At 41.5% G+C, this 17,979-nt stretch overlaps 1 protein-coding gene across 1 annotated transcript in view; it reads left to right on the top strand.

Annotated features, from left to right (window-relative positions):
* The window catches only part of LOC123745578 (protein toll), a 32,037-nt gene that overhangs the window by 4,877 nt on the left and 9,181 nt on the right, over nt 1-17,979 (top strand). The window contains exons 2-3 of the mRNA XM_045726247.2: nt 12,353-14,479; nt 15,169-15,319. Of these exons, the coding sequence (XP_045582203.1) occupies nt 12,425-14,479; nt 15,169-15,319 (2,206 nt within the window). The 5' untranslated portion in view covers nt 12,353-12,424. The remainder of the gene's footprint in view (nt 1-12,352; nt 14,480-15,168; nt 15,320-17,979) is intronic.

Genomic DNA, 17,979 nt, shown 5'->3' with positions numbered 1-17,979 from the left:
GGACATCATGTCAATTTGCGCGTAGCTCTGATTTCTAGCACAACAGCCTTAGGGGGGAGTGATTTATACTAGTCAAAATATGATGTACTACTATTCGAGAGGCCTGGTTGCACACTGAGAACGTAGGGGTATAATTAATACGCAATTGCAAATTGAAATTGAAATAAGTTTATTGAGGTAAAATCCACACCAAGGGATGAGGTAGCTCAAGCTATTCTCACCCCGTTCAGTACATCGTGTTAATACTTACATATAAACACATCACAAACAATAAACATATTACCAAAAGGCAATTACACATGGTTCATACTCCAGGCTGTGTGTGGGCGCTAAGACAAAAGCCCAGATTCAAGTATGTTAATGAGACAAGAAAGAAATACATCTCAAAGGGGATAGGGTAGCTTAGGCTATTTCTACCCCCGTCCCTAAAAATAAAGCCCAGATGAAGCCAGGATTCAACAAGCATTATAGGCAACCGCTTATATACGAAGCTCAATATATTTTTTCAATCTTTAGCGGTTTTGTTTATTTTGTATTAAACAGTTTGAGCATCGAAACTTTCCAGTCAAATGTTACACACCATCCTGTCCTCGGGCCAGGCTCGTTAAAGCAGCGGCCGTCCCCCTCCACACGTATTCGTCAGTTTTAACATACTGTGAATTGAAAATGTTTTTTCTCGTGTATGTTAACATTATTAAATTTCTATGTATAGTTAGGCGTAGATTAAGTTAGGTGTTCAAGTTTTGTTGGCGATTATTTGCCTTTGAAGTACGTGGGGTGAAGTATTTACTGTATTTTAATTTTTACCGCTTACGGGCTATTCATGCCCGTGCCACCTATTGGATGGCTTAATTTTCGCCAATCAATTTACAGGGTTATATCTCCGCTCCTGTGCCAGGTAAGTTACGGGCTCACCATAGCCCGTGCTACTTGGAACTTGTTCCGAGTAACTGAATCTATAACATCATCATCATCTCCAGGGAGTTACGGGCTCACCATAGCCCGTTCTACTTGCCCCGCTCCTGTGCCAGGTAAGTTACGGGCTCACCATAGTCCGTGCTACTTGGAACTTGTTCCGAGTAGCTGAATCTATAACAACAACAACAGCGTTAATGTTGGAACAAAGGTCGTCAGCGAACCACTGTTCGTAAAATGTTCAAACGTCATCAGTTGTGTGTAAACCGTTTTCCCTTTATAAACGGGGTTCGTCGGCTGGATTAACTATAATATCGTCTTCGTTAATGAGGACTGGCTGCGTACACACAAACGCGGTTACCGGGTTCGATGCCTAGACGAGACAGAAATAGTTGGGCACGTTTCCTTTCACCTGATGCATATGTTTACCAAATAGTAAATAGGTGTGTCGGAACTAGGAAACTTGTTGGTTGCATCCTGGGGGTGGTGACCTCGACACAAGCCATAGCTCAGGCTGCCTGTCCCCGACACGCGAACTATACTAAGAAACTTGTCTTCAGCTTAAACAGCGAAACCTTTATTCGAAAAACCTGATTGATGAACCTAGAAATGTTTTAACTAGGAATCTTAATTAAATATCAAAGTTAATCATGGGCAGTCAGACTAGAGCATTGACCAAGGGGAGCCGGTCGGCCGAGCGGACAGCACGCTGGGCTTGTGATCCTGTGGTCCCGGGTTTGATCCCGGGCGCCGGCGAGAAACAATGGGCAGAGTTTCTTTCACCCTACGCCCTTGTTACCTAGCAGTAAAATAGGTACCTGGGTGTTAGTCAGCTGTCACGGGCTGCTTCCTAGGGGTGGAGGCCTGGTCGAGGACCGGGCCGCGGGGACACTAAAGCCTCGAAATCATCTCAAGATAACCTTAAGAAGCCACAAGGTGAAAAGCAAGACAGCGTCCATGACGCCACGATCCTTCACTTGCTGCACAAACCAGTTTTTCAGCATTGCTAGGTAAGTGTGGTGATTTACTGGCTCATAAAAGATGATCCAGACAGTGGCGAGCTGTATATTACAGCTAAGAAAATATATCCCCCGTAGATGACTTAAAATTCCTTTCATAAGATGTTAGATTTCCTTTGAGCCAGAAAATATATATATACTGTACTTGTTTCATGGTGGATCGCTGTGGTATGTGAGTTTGCTTTGTGTATTGACAGATATCCGAGTATTACTGGCACAAGTACCGCGTCATTAACTAATTTATGTCCCAACCATAGTGGACAGGCCACCGAACTTTCAAGCCTGGGCTTTGAAACCCCCTCTCCACACCCACATCCTCTTCCAGAATTTCACCTTCCAATCCCTTTTCTTCCCCCATCCTTTCCAAACCCTTTGGGCATCAAAGTTTCCAAGTTGTCACAGCTCCTGAAGAAACTCTGGATGATAAAGATGCTTTTGTCATTATACTAGTAGTTATTTCTGGGTTAATTATGTGAACCTAACGCAATGTAACAGTGGTCTAACCTTACTGAATTTATCAGATTGAAAAAATCACTTGAGGCTTGCTTGATTTGTTGTGATTTTCAAATAGTTTGTTCCCATCTATCAATTTCTTTCATTTTGTCTAGCAACGAAATAAAATGATGTCCACAGCACGAAGGGTGGGATGTAGTCATGTAATGATGTCATGGGATGAAGGTAGTAAACCGGACTTCATGTGCATTAACATAAAAGAATGTGTGAAGAATTACTGTAATATAAATGTATTGGGGTGGACTATAATGACGAACTTGGTATGGATAACATGGCAAGTTGTGTAGCGAAAGGTAGATACTTGATGTGAATGATTTATAGACCGGTGAGATCATGAGCTAAACGACTACGGGCTCACCATAGCCCGTGTTACTTGGAACTTTTTGTTCCAGGTAGCAGATCTTTAACAAGAAGCAGCTAAACATCTCACCTTGAGCGCTAGAACAAACAATAGTTGCATACGTGAATGACCTTCAACTTCCCCGATACAATCTCTTGGGGAAGTTGAAGGTCATTCACATGTACAACTAAGCAAGCTTTTCTTGTATATTATTTGTATAACGACAAATGAAATGATATTAGGCTGTTATAAGTAGGCTACGGGAACACTCGTAGTGGGGAGACATCTCCCGTCACGCAGGGTGCAGTCGCACCTCCACAGATCTCCAGTATCAGCTCTTGATACTGGAAATGGCTCAAAAGGGCCACCACTTACGGGCTATTCATGCCCGTGCCACCTTTTGGGTGGCTTAATCTTCATCAATCAATCACTCGTGGAGTTTTAGACCAGCGAGGGATGAAGCAAGTCCACCACAGAGCCAGAGAAGGCTAGGCTGGTCGTCTGGCGCTGCGTACAAACTCTGTTGCACATCACGGGTCCACGGGAATCCCCGGGAAAAACCACGTATAGCATTTACTGCAGTATTTTCCCGGCAGAAGTAAACAAACCCCAGATCTCCATCGTATTTATTTGTTTTTGGCATTGCGCATGCTAATTGCTCGCAGTGTACCGTCCAGTATAGTGTGTAATTGGTCACCATGACTAGTTTTTCTTATGGAGTGCCACTTGCTTGAGTGGGTCGCCGGCACCCAAGCACTTCTCTTCCCCCCCCCCTTCCTGGCTGTATCTGCCCTTTATAACGACAGTCATAAACTAAAGGAATTATAGGCCGTGTCGCTCATTGGCGAAGAACGCTAGATAACAAAATTTTGGACTAAAGGAATGCTTGGTCTATTTATATCCTAGGTTCCCTTAGGCGACGTTTTGGGGCCGATACCCTGTGTACCCCGGTATACCCATGTATACCCCGGTATACTCGCGCCTACCTCCTCTACCATTATCTGTACTTAACGTCACGTGCTCTACAATTTTCCACCTTGGCTGCCTTGATGCACTAACTATAATATATAGCGCTCTTCTTATCGATATTAATGGTTTACCGGCATTTGTAAACTCACTAGACGTTATGCTTTTGAAAGATCTGGAATATAGAACTTTATATAAACAGGAAGCATGAATCCCTCTTTCCACTAAGGGCTGGTTTAACCCTTTATTAAATTCATTTGAATGGTTTGTGTGTATAAGCCTCGTTCGGTATTTGAATGGATTCTGTGTATAAGCCTCATACGGTGAAACTGCTCGGATCTTGAATTTTACATGAAATTTTTAATATGTATAAACCTCTGTAGCTGTTTAAAATATAATTTATTCTTAATTGTTTGCATAGTATAGTATTTTGTATGGGCTTTGAAACCAAAATATGTAGATGTTGGACATATTCAGGCCTTGTCAAGTTAGGCCTGAAAGGCTAATGTTTTTTCTGATGTTCAAGGTATAGGCTTCCCTTACTCCGCCTGATGTATTAGTCCCCAACCGGGGTCGATGGACCTTAAGGGGGTCCATGAGACTAATACAGTATATTGCATTGTCATACAACAAAACAAGCACCACTTATATGTTGAGCTAAATGCCGACTGTTAGCATTTGCATGCAATTTTAACCGAGAATAACAGTGCAGGGGCTTCAGACATGAATGTATTTGTTGCAGTGATGGCTGTTCTCAATTGTACTGGCCCGATGTATTTTGATGTAAGGGGTCCACAGGTGAGAACGTGGTTGTAGGGGGGTCTGCAGGTGAGAACGTGGTTGTAGGGGGGTCCACAGGTGAGAACGTGGTTGTAGGGGGGTCTACAGATGAAAACGTGGTTGTAGGGGGGTCCACAGGTGAGAACGTGGTTGTAGGGGGGGGGTCTACAGATGAAAACGTGGTTGTAGGGGGGTCCACAGGTGAGAACGTGGTTGTAGGGGGGTCTACAGGTGAGAACGTGGTTGTAGGTGGGTCTACAGGTGAGAACGTGGTTGTAGGGGGGTCCACAGGTGAGAACGTGGTTGTAGGGGGGTCTACAGGTGAGAACGTGGTTGTAATGGGGGTCTACAGGTGAGAACGTGGTTGGAAAACCAGGAATGAGGCACAAATGGTTTCGATTTGCTGGCGTGGTTGGTGTTTCCTGTTCACCCACTTCCCAGATAGCCTGGTGATGTTTATAGCTACCTGCATAGTTGTGGTTGGTTGTGAGAGTAGTTTTCTGGGGGATTGGGGGGGGGGAGGTAGTTGGGGATTGTACTGGTTGCTGGTGGTTGTCTGTGGTTGTGTTGACAGCTCTGTGCTGTACGTAGTTCCGATGGTAGCTAGTGATGATTGTGCTGGTAGTTATTGGTGGTGGTTCTGGTACCAGTTGATGGTTTATTTGACGATAGCTCGTGGTAGGAATTTTAAGTTCGTAGTTGTTGCTGCACTGAGTGACTAGGATATGGACGAAGTCTGTGTTAATTACCCCCTTTCTCTCAATTTTCATCCCTCAATTAACTTTTACGAAGTGAAAAGTCTTAATTGCATACAATATATTAGGTCAATTCATCACCCAAGGAACCTGGCATATGACAGAATTAATTTGATGGCTTTTGTAGAGAAATCCAACACTATTTCGGCATGAAAGTTATAACGTTAGTGACCAAAATTATTCTTGCATCTAATTGCACTTAGGCTAGAGGGTAACGATGATTTAGAGGCGCACGTTCTTTATAGGCCTACACTGGAGCCTATACTCGGTCCGTGATCTGTTTTAGGGTTCCCAGGGAGGAAAGTCAGGGGGCAACATGAGTTTGTTAGCGAGGTGCAAAAGGAGTTCATCCTGCCGCCTCTCCTGCATGTTGGTCAGGGAACCCCGCCGCCCCGTTAGTAATTGCTAGTTAATGGTTTGAACGTGGAATGTTGTTACCGCTTGTGTTGGTGGTGGAGGTGTTGGTGGGTGGTTGTGGGTGTTTGTGTGGAGGTTGTGGTATGTTAGAGAGTGGTGTCTCGAGTGAGGCACAGGTAGCGCTCTGTGTGTGTATGTGTTATGGAAGGTATAGTGGGAGTAGTTCAAGAAGGTTAGGGTCAGGAGGTGAGACGTGACCTGCCCCCATCGCTACCACACTTTCCGGGTGCCTGTTACCTGGGCGAGATCACCCAGTACTGGTTCTTGCCTGTTACCAGGGTGTGGAGCCCACCCAGTACTGGTTCTTGCCTGTTACCAGGGTGTGGAGCCCACCCAGTACTGGTTCTTGCCTGTTACCAGGGTGTGGAGCCCACCCAGTACTGGTTCTTGCCTGTTACCAGGGTGTGGAGCCCACCCAGTACTGGTTCTGGCCTGTTACCAGGGTGTGGAGCCCACCCAGTACTGGTTCTTGCCTGTTACCTGGGTGTGGAGCCCACCCAGTACTGGTTCTTGCCTGTTACCAGGGTGTGGAGCCCACCCAGTACTGGTTCTTGCCTGTTACCTGGGTGTGGAGCCCACCCAGTACTGGTTCTTGTCTGTTACCTGGGTGTGGAGCCCACCCAGTACTGGTTCTTGCCTGTTACCAGGGTGTGGAGCCTACCCAGTACTGGTTCTTGCCGGTTAGGCTACCAGGGGTGAATTAAAAGTACAGGTCTGTTACCAAGGAGTGGAGCTCACCAACTACAGGTTGATGCAGGCATTTACACGACCTGCCATGAAACATAACAAATGCTAATTATAGGTCAAAGGTAAAGCTGGCGGGATGTGTGGTGCATGCAAGCGGCATGTGGACCACGGCCAGCCGGGGGCAGGGCGCTGAACTGGTGTGCCCGGGGTCGAATCCCCGCCTCCCCCCACCCATTACTGGCTATTGTGTTGCTTCATGTTAATGGTTTGCCAATTAAAAAATTACACCTAACTCGTGTTTGCATAACTAATGCTTTTAAAGACGAGTTGAATTGAACAGAAAGATGCCGGTTTAGATTTGAATAAAATTGACTAGGCTAGGTAGAGTATTTTCTGAATCCATCCTCTTGTGCTCAGTTATAAGACCTTTCAGACTAGTTAGAATGAGGTACCTGGAGCTTTGTAATTACTTTATTCACTCGCGTATTCTTGAAGATATCTTCAGTGTACCCAAAATTTGCCAGTGCAGGCTATTAAACATATGGCCCTGTATGACTAACCATCCTGCGAGATGGGGACTTTTAATATCACTGCTGCCTTATTCCCCAAATTAGAAATCTTTCATATGAAGAAAGATTAACAAAGCTTAAGTTGCATTCACTGGAAAGGCGAAGAGTTAGGGGTGACATGATAGAGGTTTACAAGTGGATGAATGGACATAACCGGGGGGATATTAATAGGGTATTAAAAGTATCAACACAGGACAGAACACGAAACAATGGATATAAATTGGATAAGTTTAGATTTAGGAAAGACTTGGGTAAATACTGGTTCAGTAACAGGGTTGTTGATTTGTGGAACCAATTGCCGCGTAACATTGTGGAGGTGGGGTCCCTCGATTGTTTCAAGCACGGGTTGGACAAGTATATGAGTGGGATTGGGTGGTTATAGAATAGGAGCTGCCTCGTATGGGCCAATAGGCCTTCTGCAGTTACCTTTGTTCTTATGTTCTTATGTTCTTATTCACTCTTGTGCTCATGATATCCTCATAATGCACCCAGAGTCTGACAGTGCAGACTACTTATCACATGCCTCTGTATGACTAACCATCCTGTGTGATGGGGATTTTTTAGCATCACGTAGCTAGCTTTTTGACACACTGTACTCCCCTTCATATAGTCTAGGGCAGCTTCACAAATACAGATGTGCCTAATGTATTAATAAAAAAAAAATGGTCTCCCCATGCCCGTCAAACCTGTCAACACAGACCATCTTTCTCTGGGGTTCACTATGTAATTCTTATGCAACTTTTTATTGATATATTCAAGTAATATTCCAGGCTGATAATTATTTTGTTCAATCTAACTTATTAGTATTCATTTTTCTCTGGTAGGCTGTCATCTCATAATTAGTTTTCACTTATTTTATTAGCTTAGGCCTATATCACTGACTATATGATCTGTCAGCTAATATATGAGGGCCTGAGTACAATTATTAGTGTTCTGTTCTTAAATAAACAAAAAAAAGTAGAACAGAAGCACAAGGTCTTTCAAAGAGTATCATGAATTGAGAAAATTACGAACGCTTTAAAAGTTAAATAATAACCACGTGTGAACGGCATTTTTATTTTCACCGACAGGAAAGTCATTTATCTGTGACAACTGCTGAATAACTTCCGGCGAACTGACTATCATGGCGTCACTATCTGCAGGACGCCGCCTGCCTCCATACTGGCCTCGTCCTAACTCTAGTTATCTTGAGGTTATTTCGGGGCTTAGCGTCCCCGCGGCCCGGTCCTCGACCAGGCCTCCTTTTTGTTACACCACCCCCCCAGGAAGCAGCCCGTAGCAGCTGTCTAACTCCCAGGTAGCTGTTTATTGCTAGGTAACAGGGGGGCATCAGGGTGAAAGAAACTGCCCATTTGTCTCCGCCTCCACCGGGGATCGAACCCGGAACCTTAGGACTACGAATACGAAGCGCTGTCCACTCAGCTGTCACTTTACTGTGGGGGGGGGGGGGGGTACAGTATTATCTTCAATCTCTCGAATTTCATATGAACAAAAAAAATTGATTTGAGGGATTGAGATAGAATTATAGTAGAGTTGAAGTTATTGTTGCGTCGGTTAATTGTGACGTCACGTGATGACGGAAGTGACGTCGGAGTCGGGTTGAGTGCTGTCTTTTATCATATATATGTATGCCGTTAAATGCATAGACAGTAAACCTCATTACTTACATGCTAAATTAAATTAAATATTGCCTATCAGTATTTCATGGTGGAAATTGTTAGAGTTGACTCTCCACAGAGCAGTATAATAACACCAAGGCATGATATATGGTGTCAGAAGCCTCATGTGAGATATACTCCAACAGGATATGTTAGCGACGGAGTATGTGCGTTAACGTTTGGGACACCCTAATGTGACGGATGAACACGTTGAACTTTTAAGTGGCATCAGTCCCTCATTTACTCAACCGTAGATTGAGGCAACACAATTTGTGTATAAAATAATGGAGGTTATGGTGGGGTTAAAACTTGAAGTATGTACCTCCTCCTTCATCTGAATACTTAAAGGCCTCATCATGCCCAAAATTAGAATAGAATGTATTATGGGATTTTCAGTGTTTCGGGAATTTCTTAAAGTAGTCCGATACGAGTCTTGAGATTCCCCTCTTGTTTATTGCATTAAACTGCAGTTTCTACGTTAGGCTTCTCACATCAACATAGAAACTAAAAGGTGAACTGAAATCTGGCTAAGGCAGGATAGGAGAGTGCGTTGTTTCCTGACAATTTGCAGTACTTCTTCACGTCTTATTCTTCGAGAACAGACTCGTCATTGAGGTTCTCCAAGTATAAAGAAGTTGGACCAAAGTTTCCTAAAGTATCCTCCTATAGCCAGTTGTATTTATAAATCATTTAGCGTCCTTTGGGTTGGATTAGTAATAATAGTAGTAGGCATCCATCAGTCTCAGGAGACTATGGAGTTGGGCTCTGGTTGTCGGTCTGGGGTGGCCTCTCCAGGGCGCAAAGCCAGGGTAGGTTGATACGGGGGAGAAGCTGTTACCCATGCAGCAGGTCCCCCGTCCCCCACGGCGCCGAAAGTCTCCAATGGAAAGGCAAACGCCAATAATATTGGTTCCAACACCGTCGCAGGAACCAATCGTTGGATTATCAATATCCTATACCTTGTAGCTGACCAGTGCAGGCTCGCCTGGTCAACTGGTTATGTCTGCGCCACAGACATAAACTAGGTCCTGCCAATCATCTCGCTTGGCTAAATTGATCCTGAGGTTATCAGAACAGCTCCTTCAGCCTTCCCAGATGTTTATCCAAGGTGTCAACGTATACCATGAACACAGAACAGCCATCTGATCCGCGAAGAACCTTGTACATTGAGTATTTATACATTATTTTACTTTTTCATTTCAACCTCAGACGTGACCACACATTTACAGTGATAAACTGCGTATATACATTTTCTTCTCGCCTTCAGGGACAGGGTTAGAGATCAATGAAATATTAAGCAATCATCCACGGGGTTGATTGCTTTCTTGAAGGTCCACCTTAAAGATAGTCTTGAGGTTAACCTTCAACAAAGTTAACTCAAACAATTGTGTAACGCGTCTGAGAAGCCAGCGGTAGAGTAGGCGTCCCAACACTAGCCCTCCTACATCCCCCATTGGTGTCGAGGCCTTGTGATAACTTGATCCAAAACACTGTTGATTGATCAAGTAGAATAAGAAGGATAAAGGCAAGATGGTCAAGAGGTATTGCATCACGGTACATGTTAGAAAGGTGTGTAGTTGAGCCGAAACTCAATCCTGCAACTACACAAATGCCAGAATATCGCGCGCGAGCGAGCTCAGTATGTTAGAGTTAAAATTTTCCCAGAAGGTAACCTTGCATTAATGTCACTCATTCGCTTTCCAAGAAAACTCAGTTTTCAAGACCAATATACTTAATTATTTACATTTAGATTATATTATAATTCAGAAAAGGGAGAGAATTTAATGTTCGTCAAAAATAATAATGACCTTAAATTGAAAATTCATTGCTCTGAACAACCATAACAGATTTCTGTATATATTCCGACACGTATTCCCCTCCCCCCCCTTACACACACGTAGGGTGTGGTAATGGCTCCAAAGGGCCACCATTTACGGGCTATTCACGCCCGTGCCACCTTTTGGGTGGCTTAATCTTCATCAATCAATCAATCAGCCCCCCCCCTCAAAGACACCATAGTTGAAAGATATACGTATCGTCCCTTGCAGACTACTATACCAGCGTGCCTTTTTTGAGGTTGGAAGGACACTTGCATTATACATACACTAATGGAGACCCCTTAATCGTCTTTTAATAAATAGGGCCGTTGTGGTGGGCGAACTAATTTTATTTTCAACTCGCTAACAATATGATATAGCGAACTAGTATGTTACAAGATACGTAGATTATTAAACCACCTTTAGATTAGCTGTAATTGATGTAGTGTGTAACTATTTACGATATTGGGTGGTTGGACACGTGTCGACACGGTTGACGTACAAAATAAATTATACATCTGTGATCCGTATTTCATTTGTGAAGTATTAGAACTTTGTCAAAGCGTTCTCCCGCCGTCTTCTCAAGAACTGCCTGACTGAAGTTAGACTTCCGGGTATATATGCTGCTTTGAAAACGCCGTCGTCATGCATTCACTCTTGATTTGTGCCTAATCGTGGATGCGGGTACACACGCGGGTGTGTTAGTGCGTTTAGGCCGTGCATGTATTATGGCTGTATGTGCGCACGTGGTGCCTGCGTGTGTTCGCAGATACTGTCAATAAGAGACCAATTAAATTATAGTTTGTAACTAGATCTCTACAAATGTAAATTACTTAGCTTAATGATCATTGGGGGCTCCAGTTCCTGAACTCTTTATTGACTATGTAATTGTTCTGAGGTCATATTAAACTAATTAATTAAACTAACTAGTTCTCTGGTGGGAAGCAGGTGGAGTGATCCGTCTACCCAAAGCTACGCAAAGCCTCCTAGCATCCTGTAAATAAGGAACAAATATGATATATTTACTCACTATAATGTTGGTGCTGAATGTACAATATAGAAAATTACATAGTTACTCTGAAATAATATAATTTTATAACGAAATTAGTTGGAAATTAAGTGGCAGGTGATGCCATAGGAAGTCGACGATCCAAGCAACAATGTTGTGGAGCAACTTATCCAAGATATATTGTTGCCTGGAGAGTGTGTGATGACACATCAGCCTCCTGTAACTCACCTGACCTCCAGGCAACAATATATCTCATATAAGTCACTCCACAACATTCTACCTTGGATCGCCGACTTCCTATGGAGTCACCTGCCAATTAGTTCCGTCTAATTGTTATAAAATGATAGTTTGAATAACGATATGTTTTTTCATGCTCTACATTCAGCACCAACATTATAGTGAGTAAATATATCATTTCTTAGCATTATTTGTGTAATGCTAGGAAGTTTTGGGTAATTAGACGAACCGCTATGAATGGGAGTCAGAGTCCTGGTGGTGGTAAAAGACTTAATTCACGGAGCTACTGGGAGCCCACCAATAAAGAGTATTTCATTACATTCAGCACTATTTTTATAGTATTGTAGCATATATTCTTATTTGAGTGTACATGGTCAGTATACAGTATGTACTCTATTTTAAAACTTACAACTTGCTTACACACAGAAATCACAATAGCATGATGCATCAAATGAACAAATCCACAAGGGTAAATCAGGATGATTTCCCGGTTGCAATTCTTTTACGATGTCGTAGCTCAGTCGATTAAGGCAGCGTCTGGGTTCCTCTCAGACGTAGGTTCGAACCCTCGTCACGACCCTTGTGGATTTGTTCATTACCACTTGCTTATTGATTGATTATTTATTCCATGCATGCCCTTATGGTAGTTATCACAGTAATATTTTTTCAGGCTGTGGCAATGAGGTTCGTTCGAATGAAGACTGATGACCAACCCTATCCAAGCTGACTGCACCTGACCACCATGCCATCATGGATGTTCCTGCCCGCCTTCCTACTCTGGAGCTGGGCGGCGGGCGGGACCAGTATTTCTTTATCTTGTGGACAGTGTGAAATATATTCCAACAGTATGACATGCCCCAATTCAAAAAGCCAAGAACAATATACAGTGAAGTTATTGCCAAATGGAATTCTTCAGTTGCAGTGCCTAAAGTCGGTGAAAACAATTAACTATTCATTCATCGAAGATTGTAGCTTTCCTATGGTATCTGAAATAGAGTTCCATGGATGTCCTCTGTCAAGTGTGCCATTTGGCGAGGTTGTACATAAAGTTGGTGTACAGCCTGAAAATATTACCTCACTGAAATTGATTGGCGAGGGCCAAGAGCCTGGACGCAACTTGGAACATTGGCACCTACAGGGTCTGAGTAATTTGAAATTTCTCGAAATGAGAGAAAATGGATTTACAAAAGTTCCAGAAAATATATTTATTGCCACTCCAAAATTGAAATCTTTAAAATTGATTGGCAGTAACTTGGATACAGTCCCAGAATTCTTACTCTCAAACACACCAGACCTAACAGAAGTCGATCTGTCAAATAATAGCTTTATAAGTCTTCCCGTGGGCTTGTATACAAATTTAACAAAGCTTACTAACATAAGTCTGCAAAATAACAGTTTGAGTGAAATTCGTTCAGAGCTATTTAGAAACACCCTCCTCCTTGATGATCTGGATTTAAGTAATAATTACATTACTAGCATTCAGGAAAATTTGTTTAAGGGACTAAGGAATATGAAAAGTCTAAATCTTCATGGAAATAAACTGAAAAGTTTGCCTGGAGGAATATTTTCTGATATGACAGCAATCAAGACTATAGACCTCAGTTCAAACCTACTGAGTGATCTGGGATTGGGGACCTTTGATAATCTTATAGAACTCGAGACACTTTACTTGGGAAATAATCAACTTTCAGATCTACCAGACACAGCTTTTCAAAAATGCCAATCCTTGAAAAAGCTTTATTTAAATTACAATCTGCTGGAAATCTTGAAAAGCACATCATTTCCTAATCCACAATCAATGTTGACCGATTTGGATTTAGGCAACAATAAGATTGCATCTTCTCTGCAAAATGTGTCTACTGCAGAGGCATATTATTTTACTGAAAATGGTGGCTTCCCACTTACTAAACAAACCAATTTAATAAATATATTTCTGAATGATAATAAATATGAAAATATTCCTCATTCGTTCAATGCAGTGTTTCTGAAACTTCAGTCTGTTGATTTATCTGGAAATATGATCCAGGAAGTGGAGGTATCTTCACTACATTTTTTGAATGATTCTGTCAAATTGAATTTGAAAAACAATAACATAAAATTAATAGATATGACTGCTTTGGACACAATATTGAGTTCAGTAGAGAAGTCAAAGTCAGTTGATGTGTCTCTTGAGGGAAATGATCTTATGTGCAATTGCATGCTTTATGAATTTGCAAGAATGGTTCAAGGAAAACGACTAAAAGAAGGGGATTTTTTCAAAATCAGAGTAATGGATATAGATAAAGTATCGTGTAGAAATTCCGAAGGAGACGCTCAAAACGTATTGGACATTGATACACAAATGTTAACTTGTCAATGGGAAGATCCTTGTGACAACTGTACATGTTATTGGCGTCCACATGACAAGATGTTTATAATTGATTGTTCTTATCAAGATTTAAAAGAACTGCCAACATTTGAAGTTAATCATTACTTGCCGGCAAATTTAAGTTATTCTATCACCTTAGATATGAGGAATAACAGTATCACAAGTTTATCTGGACTTCAAGATCCATTGTATTCAAGACTTGTCAACTTAACACTACCAAACAACAAGTTGTCCTTTATCAATGAGTCTTATTTTCCAGAAAGACTGAAAGTTTTGGATGTACGATGGAATAATCTCACGTCTCTACCAGAATCCACCTTAGAGTTCTTTAATGTAACCGATATGTATCTCAGCCTCGGGAATAATCCCTGGAGATGTAGCTGTGGTATCATCAGCTTCCTGAACTTCCTACATGTTCCATCACGAAAGGTAATATGTACTGTAATTACAACCTTACTGTAATTAATGTATATGGTTATTCAGAACTCTAGTTTTGTTTTTAATGCTGTATTTTACACAATGTTTAGCCCCTAAAGTGCAGCCATCATCAAAAACGCTCCTCTCTGTCTGGGGGGGGGGGGGATCTTATAAAATGATTAATCTGCCTGCCAAAAAAAATTGAAGTTTAGTTCAGTCAAATCAAACCAAAAGCTTTATTTATAAATTGTTTTGCATTTATAAAGAGAAAGTTTGCATTTATAAAGAGAAAGTTTGCATATATAATTACACTGTATTAACTCCATTAGTGTCACAATAACATCATAGCACTGAACAATGGCTCAGAAGAATGAATGTTTATTTATTTATTTATTTATATACAAGAAGGTACATTGGGTTAGAGAGAGTACATAGCATAGTATTTACAATCTTGTAAAGCCACTAGTACGCGCAGCGTTTCGGGCAATGTTTAGAATACAGGGTACTGGTACAGTACACCGTATTGTTTCTCATATTGATAATAAGAGGGTGGAGGATCGTGCCCAGCACCATGTAAAGGAAATGTTTATTTGTTAATATTACTAAATGTGGTGCTTCTCAAAGTTGTGAGTGTGTAGACAATATGCCCTAAGCATGACCTCTGACAGCAGCAGCAAATTGATGCCTGTGCTTATTACCAGGTTGATGACTTTGATGATATCCGATGCAACAACGAAGACGAGTCTGTGATGAACATCAGTGAACATCGCCTGTGTCCTTTCTTCATGCAGCCAATGGTGGTGGTCACTATTGTTGCCATCTTGATATTCCTTATATTGTTTGCTGTACTGGGTAAGTTACTTACAGTTTAATAACGTGTTACAGGCACTGTACATGAACACTATAATATAGTGCGAGGCATTTTTTTAAGTTAAATCTGTGTAATTACCTAAGTGTAATTACCTAAGTGTAGTTACAGGATGAGAGCTACGCTCGTGGTGTCCCGTCTTCCCAGCACTCTTTGTCATATAACGCTTTGAAACTACTGACGGTCTTGGCCTCCACCACCTTCTCACTTAACTTGTTCCAACCGTCTACCACTCTATTTGCGAAGGTGAATTTTCTTATATTTCTTCGGCATCTGTGTTTAGCTAGTTTAAATCTATGGCCTCTTGTTCTTGAAGTTCCAGGTCTCAGGAAGTCTTCCCTGTCGATTTTATCAATTCCTGTTACTATTTTGTACGTAGTGATCATATCACCTCTTTTTCTTCTGTCTTCTAGTTTTGGCATATTTAATGCTTCTAACCTCTCCTCGTAGCTCTTGCCCTTCAGTTCTGGGAGCCACTTAGTAGCATGTCTTTGCACCTTTTCCAGTTTGTTGATGTGCTTCTTAAGATATGGGCACCACACAACAGCTGCATATTCTAGCTTTGGCCTAACAAAAGTCATGAACAACTTCTTTAGTATATCGCCATCCATGTATTTAAATGCAATTCTGAAGTTAGAAAGCATTGCATAGGCTCCTTGCACAATATTCTTAATGTGGTCCTCAGGTGATAGTTTTCTATCTAGAACCACTCCTAGATCTCTTTCTTTATCAGAATTCTTTAAAGATTTCTCACATAATATATAGGTTGTGTGGGGTCTATGTTCTCCTATTCCACATTCCATAACATGACATTTATTAACATTAAATTCCATTTGCCAAGTGGTGCTCCATATACTTATTTTGTCCAGGTCTTCTTGAAGGGCATGACAATCATCTAAATTTCTTATCCTTCCTATTATCTTAGCATCATCAGCAAACATGTTCATATAATTCTGTATACCAACTGGTAGATCATTTATGTACACAATAAACATCACTGGTGCAAGAACTGAACCCTGTGGTACTCCACTTGTGACATTTCTCCATTCCGATACATTGCCTCTGATTACTGCCCTCATTTTTCTATCAGTCAGAAAATTTTTCATCCATGATAGAAGCTTACCTGTCACCCCTCCAATATTTTCCAGTTTCCAGAACAACCTCTTATGTGGAACTCTGTCGAAAGCCTTTTTTAGGTCCAGATAGATGCAGTCAACCCAGCCATCTCTTTCCTGTAATATCTCTGTGGCCCGATCATAGAAACTGAGTACATTCGATACACAGGATCTTCCTGATCGAAAACCATACTGTCTGTCTGATATTATATCATTTCTCTCCAGGTGTTCTACCCATTTAGTTTTGATTAGCTTTTCCAATACTTTCACTATTACACTTGTCAATGATACAGGTCTATAATTGAGGGGGTCTTCCCTGCTGCCACTTTTGTAGATTGGAACTATGTTAGCCTGTTTCCACACGTCTGCTACGATTCCTGTACACAGGGATGCCTGAAAGATCAGGTGAAGTGGAATGCTGAGCTCAGATGCACATTCTCTCAGAACCCATGGTGAAACGCCATCTGGGCCAGCTGCTTTGTTCCTCCCGAGCTCCTTTAGCATATTTTCCACTTCATCTCTAGACACCTCTATCCGCTCTATGTTGTTCTCTGGAATTCTTATTGTGTCTGGTTCTCTGAAGATTTCATTTTGTACAAACACACTTTGGAACTTTTCATTTAATGTTTCACACATTTCCTTTTCATTTTCCGTGAATCTGTTTCCCATTTCCAACCTCTGGATATTATCCTTTACCTGCAATTTGTTGTTTATGAATTTGTAGAATAGGCCCGGTTCTGTTTTACATTTATCTGCTATCCCTTTTTCAAAATTTCTTTCTGCCTCTCTCCTTACTGCTGTATAATTGTTTCTCGCATCTTTGTATCGCTGGTATGTTTGGGGGTTTGGCCTCTTCCTATACTGATTCCATTTTTGTGTCTTTTGGTCTCTTGCCCTCTCACAATTTCTGTCGAACCAATCCTGTTTTCTGGTCCTGCATCTCTGTTTTGGTATAAATTTTTTTGTGCCTTTATCATATATTTCACAAAACTTGCCATACATCTCATTCACTTCCTTGCCTAGCATCAAGTCTGTCCAATTATACTCACTAAAAAAATTTCTAAGGTCACCATAATGTCCTCTCCTGAAGTCTGGTTTTTCAACTGCTTCAACCTCCTTATTTTCTTCCAGCTTATAACGCATTGCATACTTTATTCCCAAAAAGACATGGTCACTTTTACCCAAGGGAGGAAGGTACTGAATGTCAAAGTGTGTGCATGATAAGAGCATGAGAGTAAAGGGAACTGCAAAAAGACTTATTGGTTCCTATAAGGCAACTACTTACACCTACCTAAAGTCGTTAATATAGGGTATATGTCTAACCTATGCCTGAAACAATCTATTGATTCCATGTCTCATGTTTCCTGGTTATTAGTTCCATAAATGAACAACCCCATTTGCAAACCAGTATTTACCTAGGTCTTTTCTAAATCTAAACTTCTCCAGTTTGTGTCCATTGTTTTGAAATATGTTTTGTGGCGATATTGTATACTGTATTTACAACCTTGTTTAGATCCCCTTTATAGCTG

The sequence above is a fragment of the Procambarus clarkii genome, chromosome 71 (assembly GCF_040958095.1).
Source record: "Procambarus clarkii isolate CNS0578487 chromosome 71, FALCON_Pclarkii_2.0, whole genome shotgun sequence".
NCBI lineage: Eukaryota > Metazoa > Arthropoda > Malacostraca > Decapoda > Cambaridae > Procambarus > Procambarus clarkii.
Note: the sequence above shows the minus strand (reverse complement) of the source record. Positions and strands in the feature narration are given on the sequence as shown.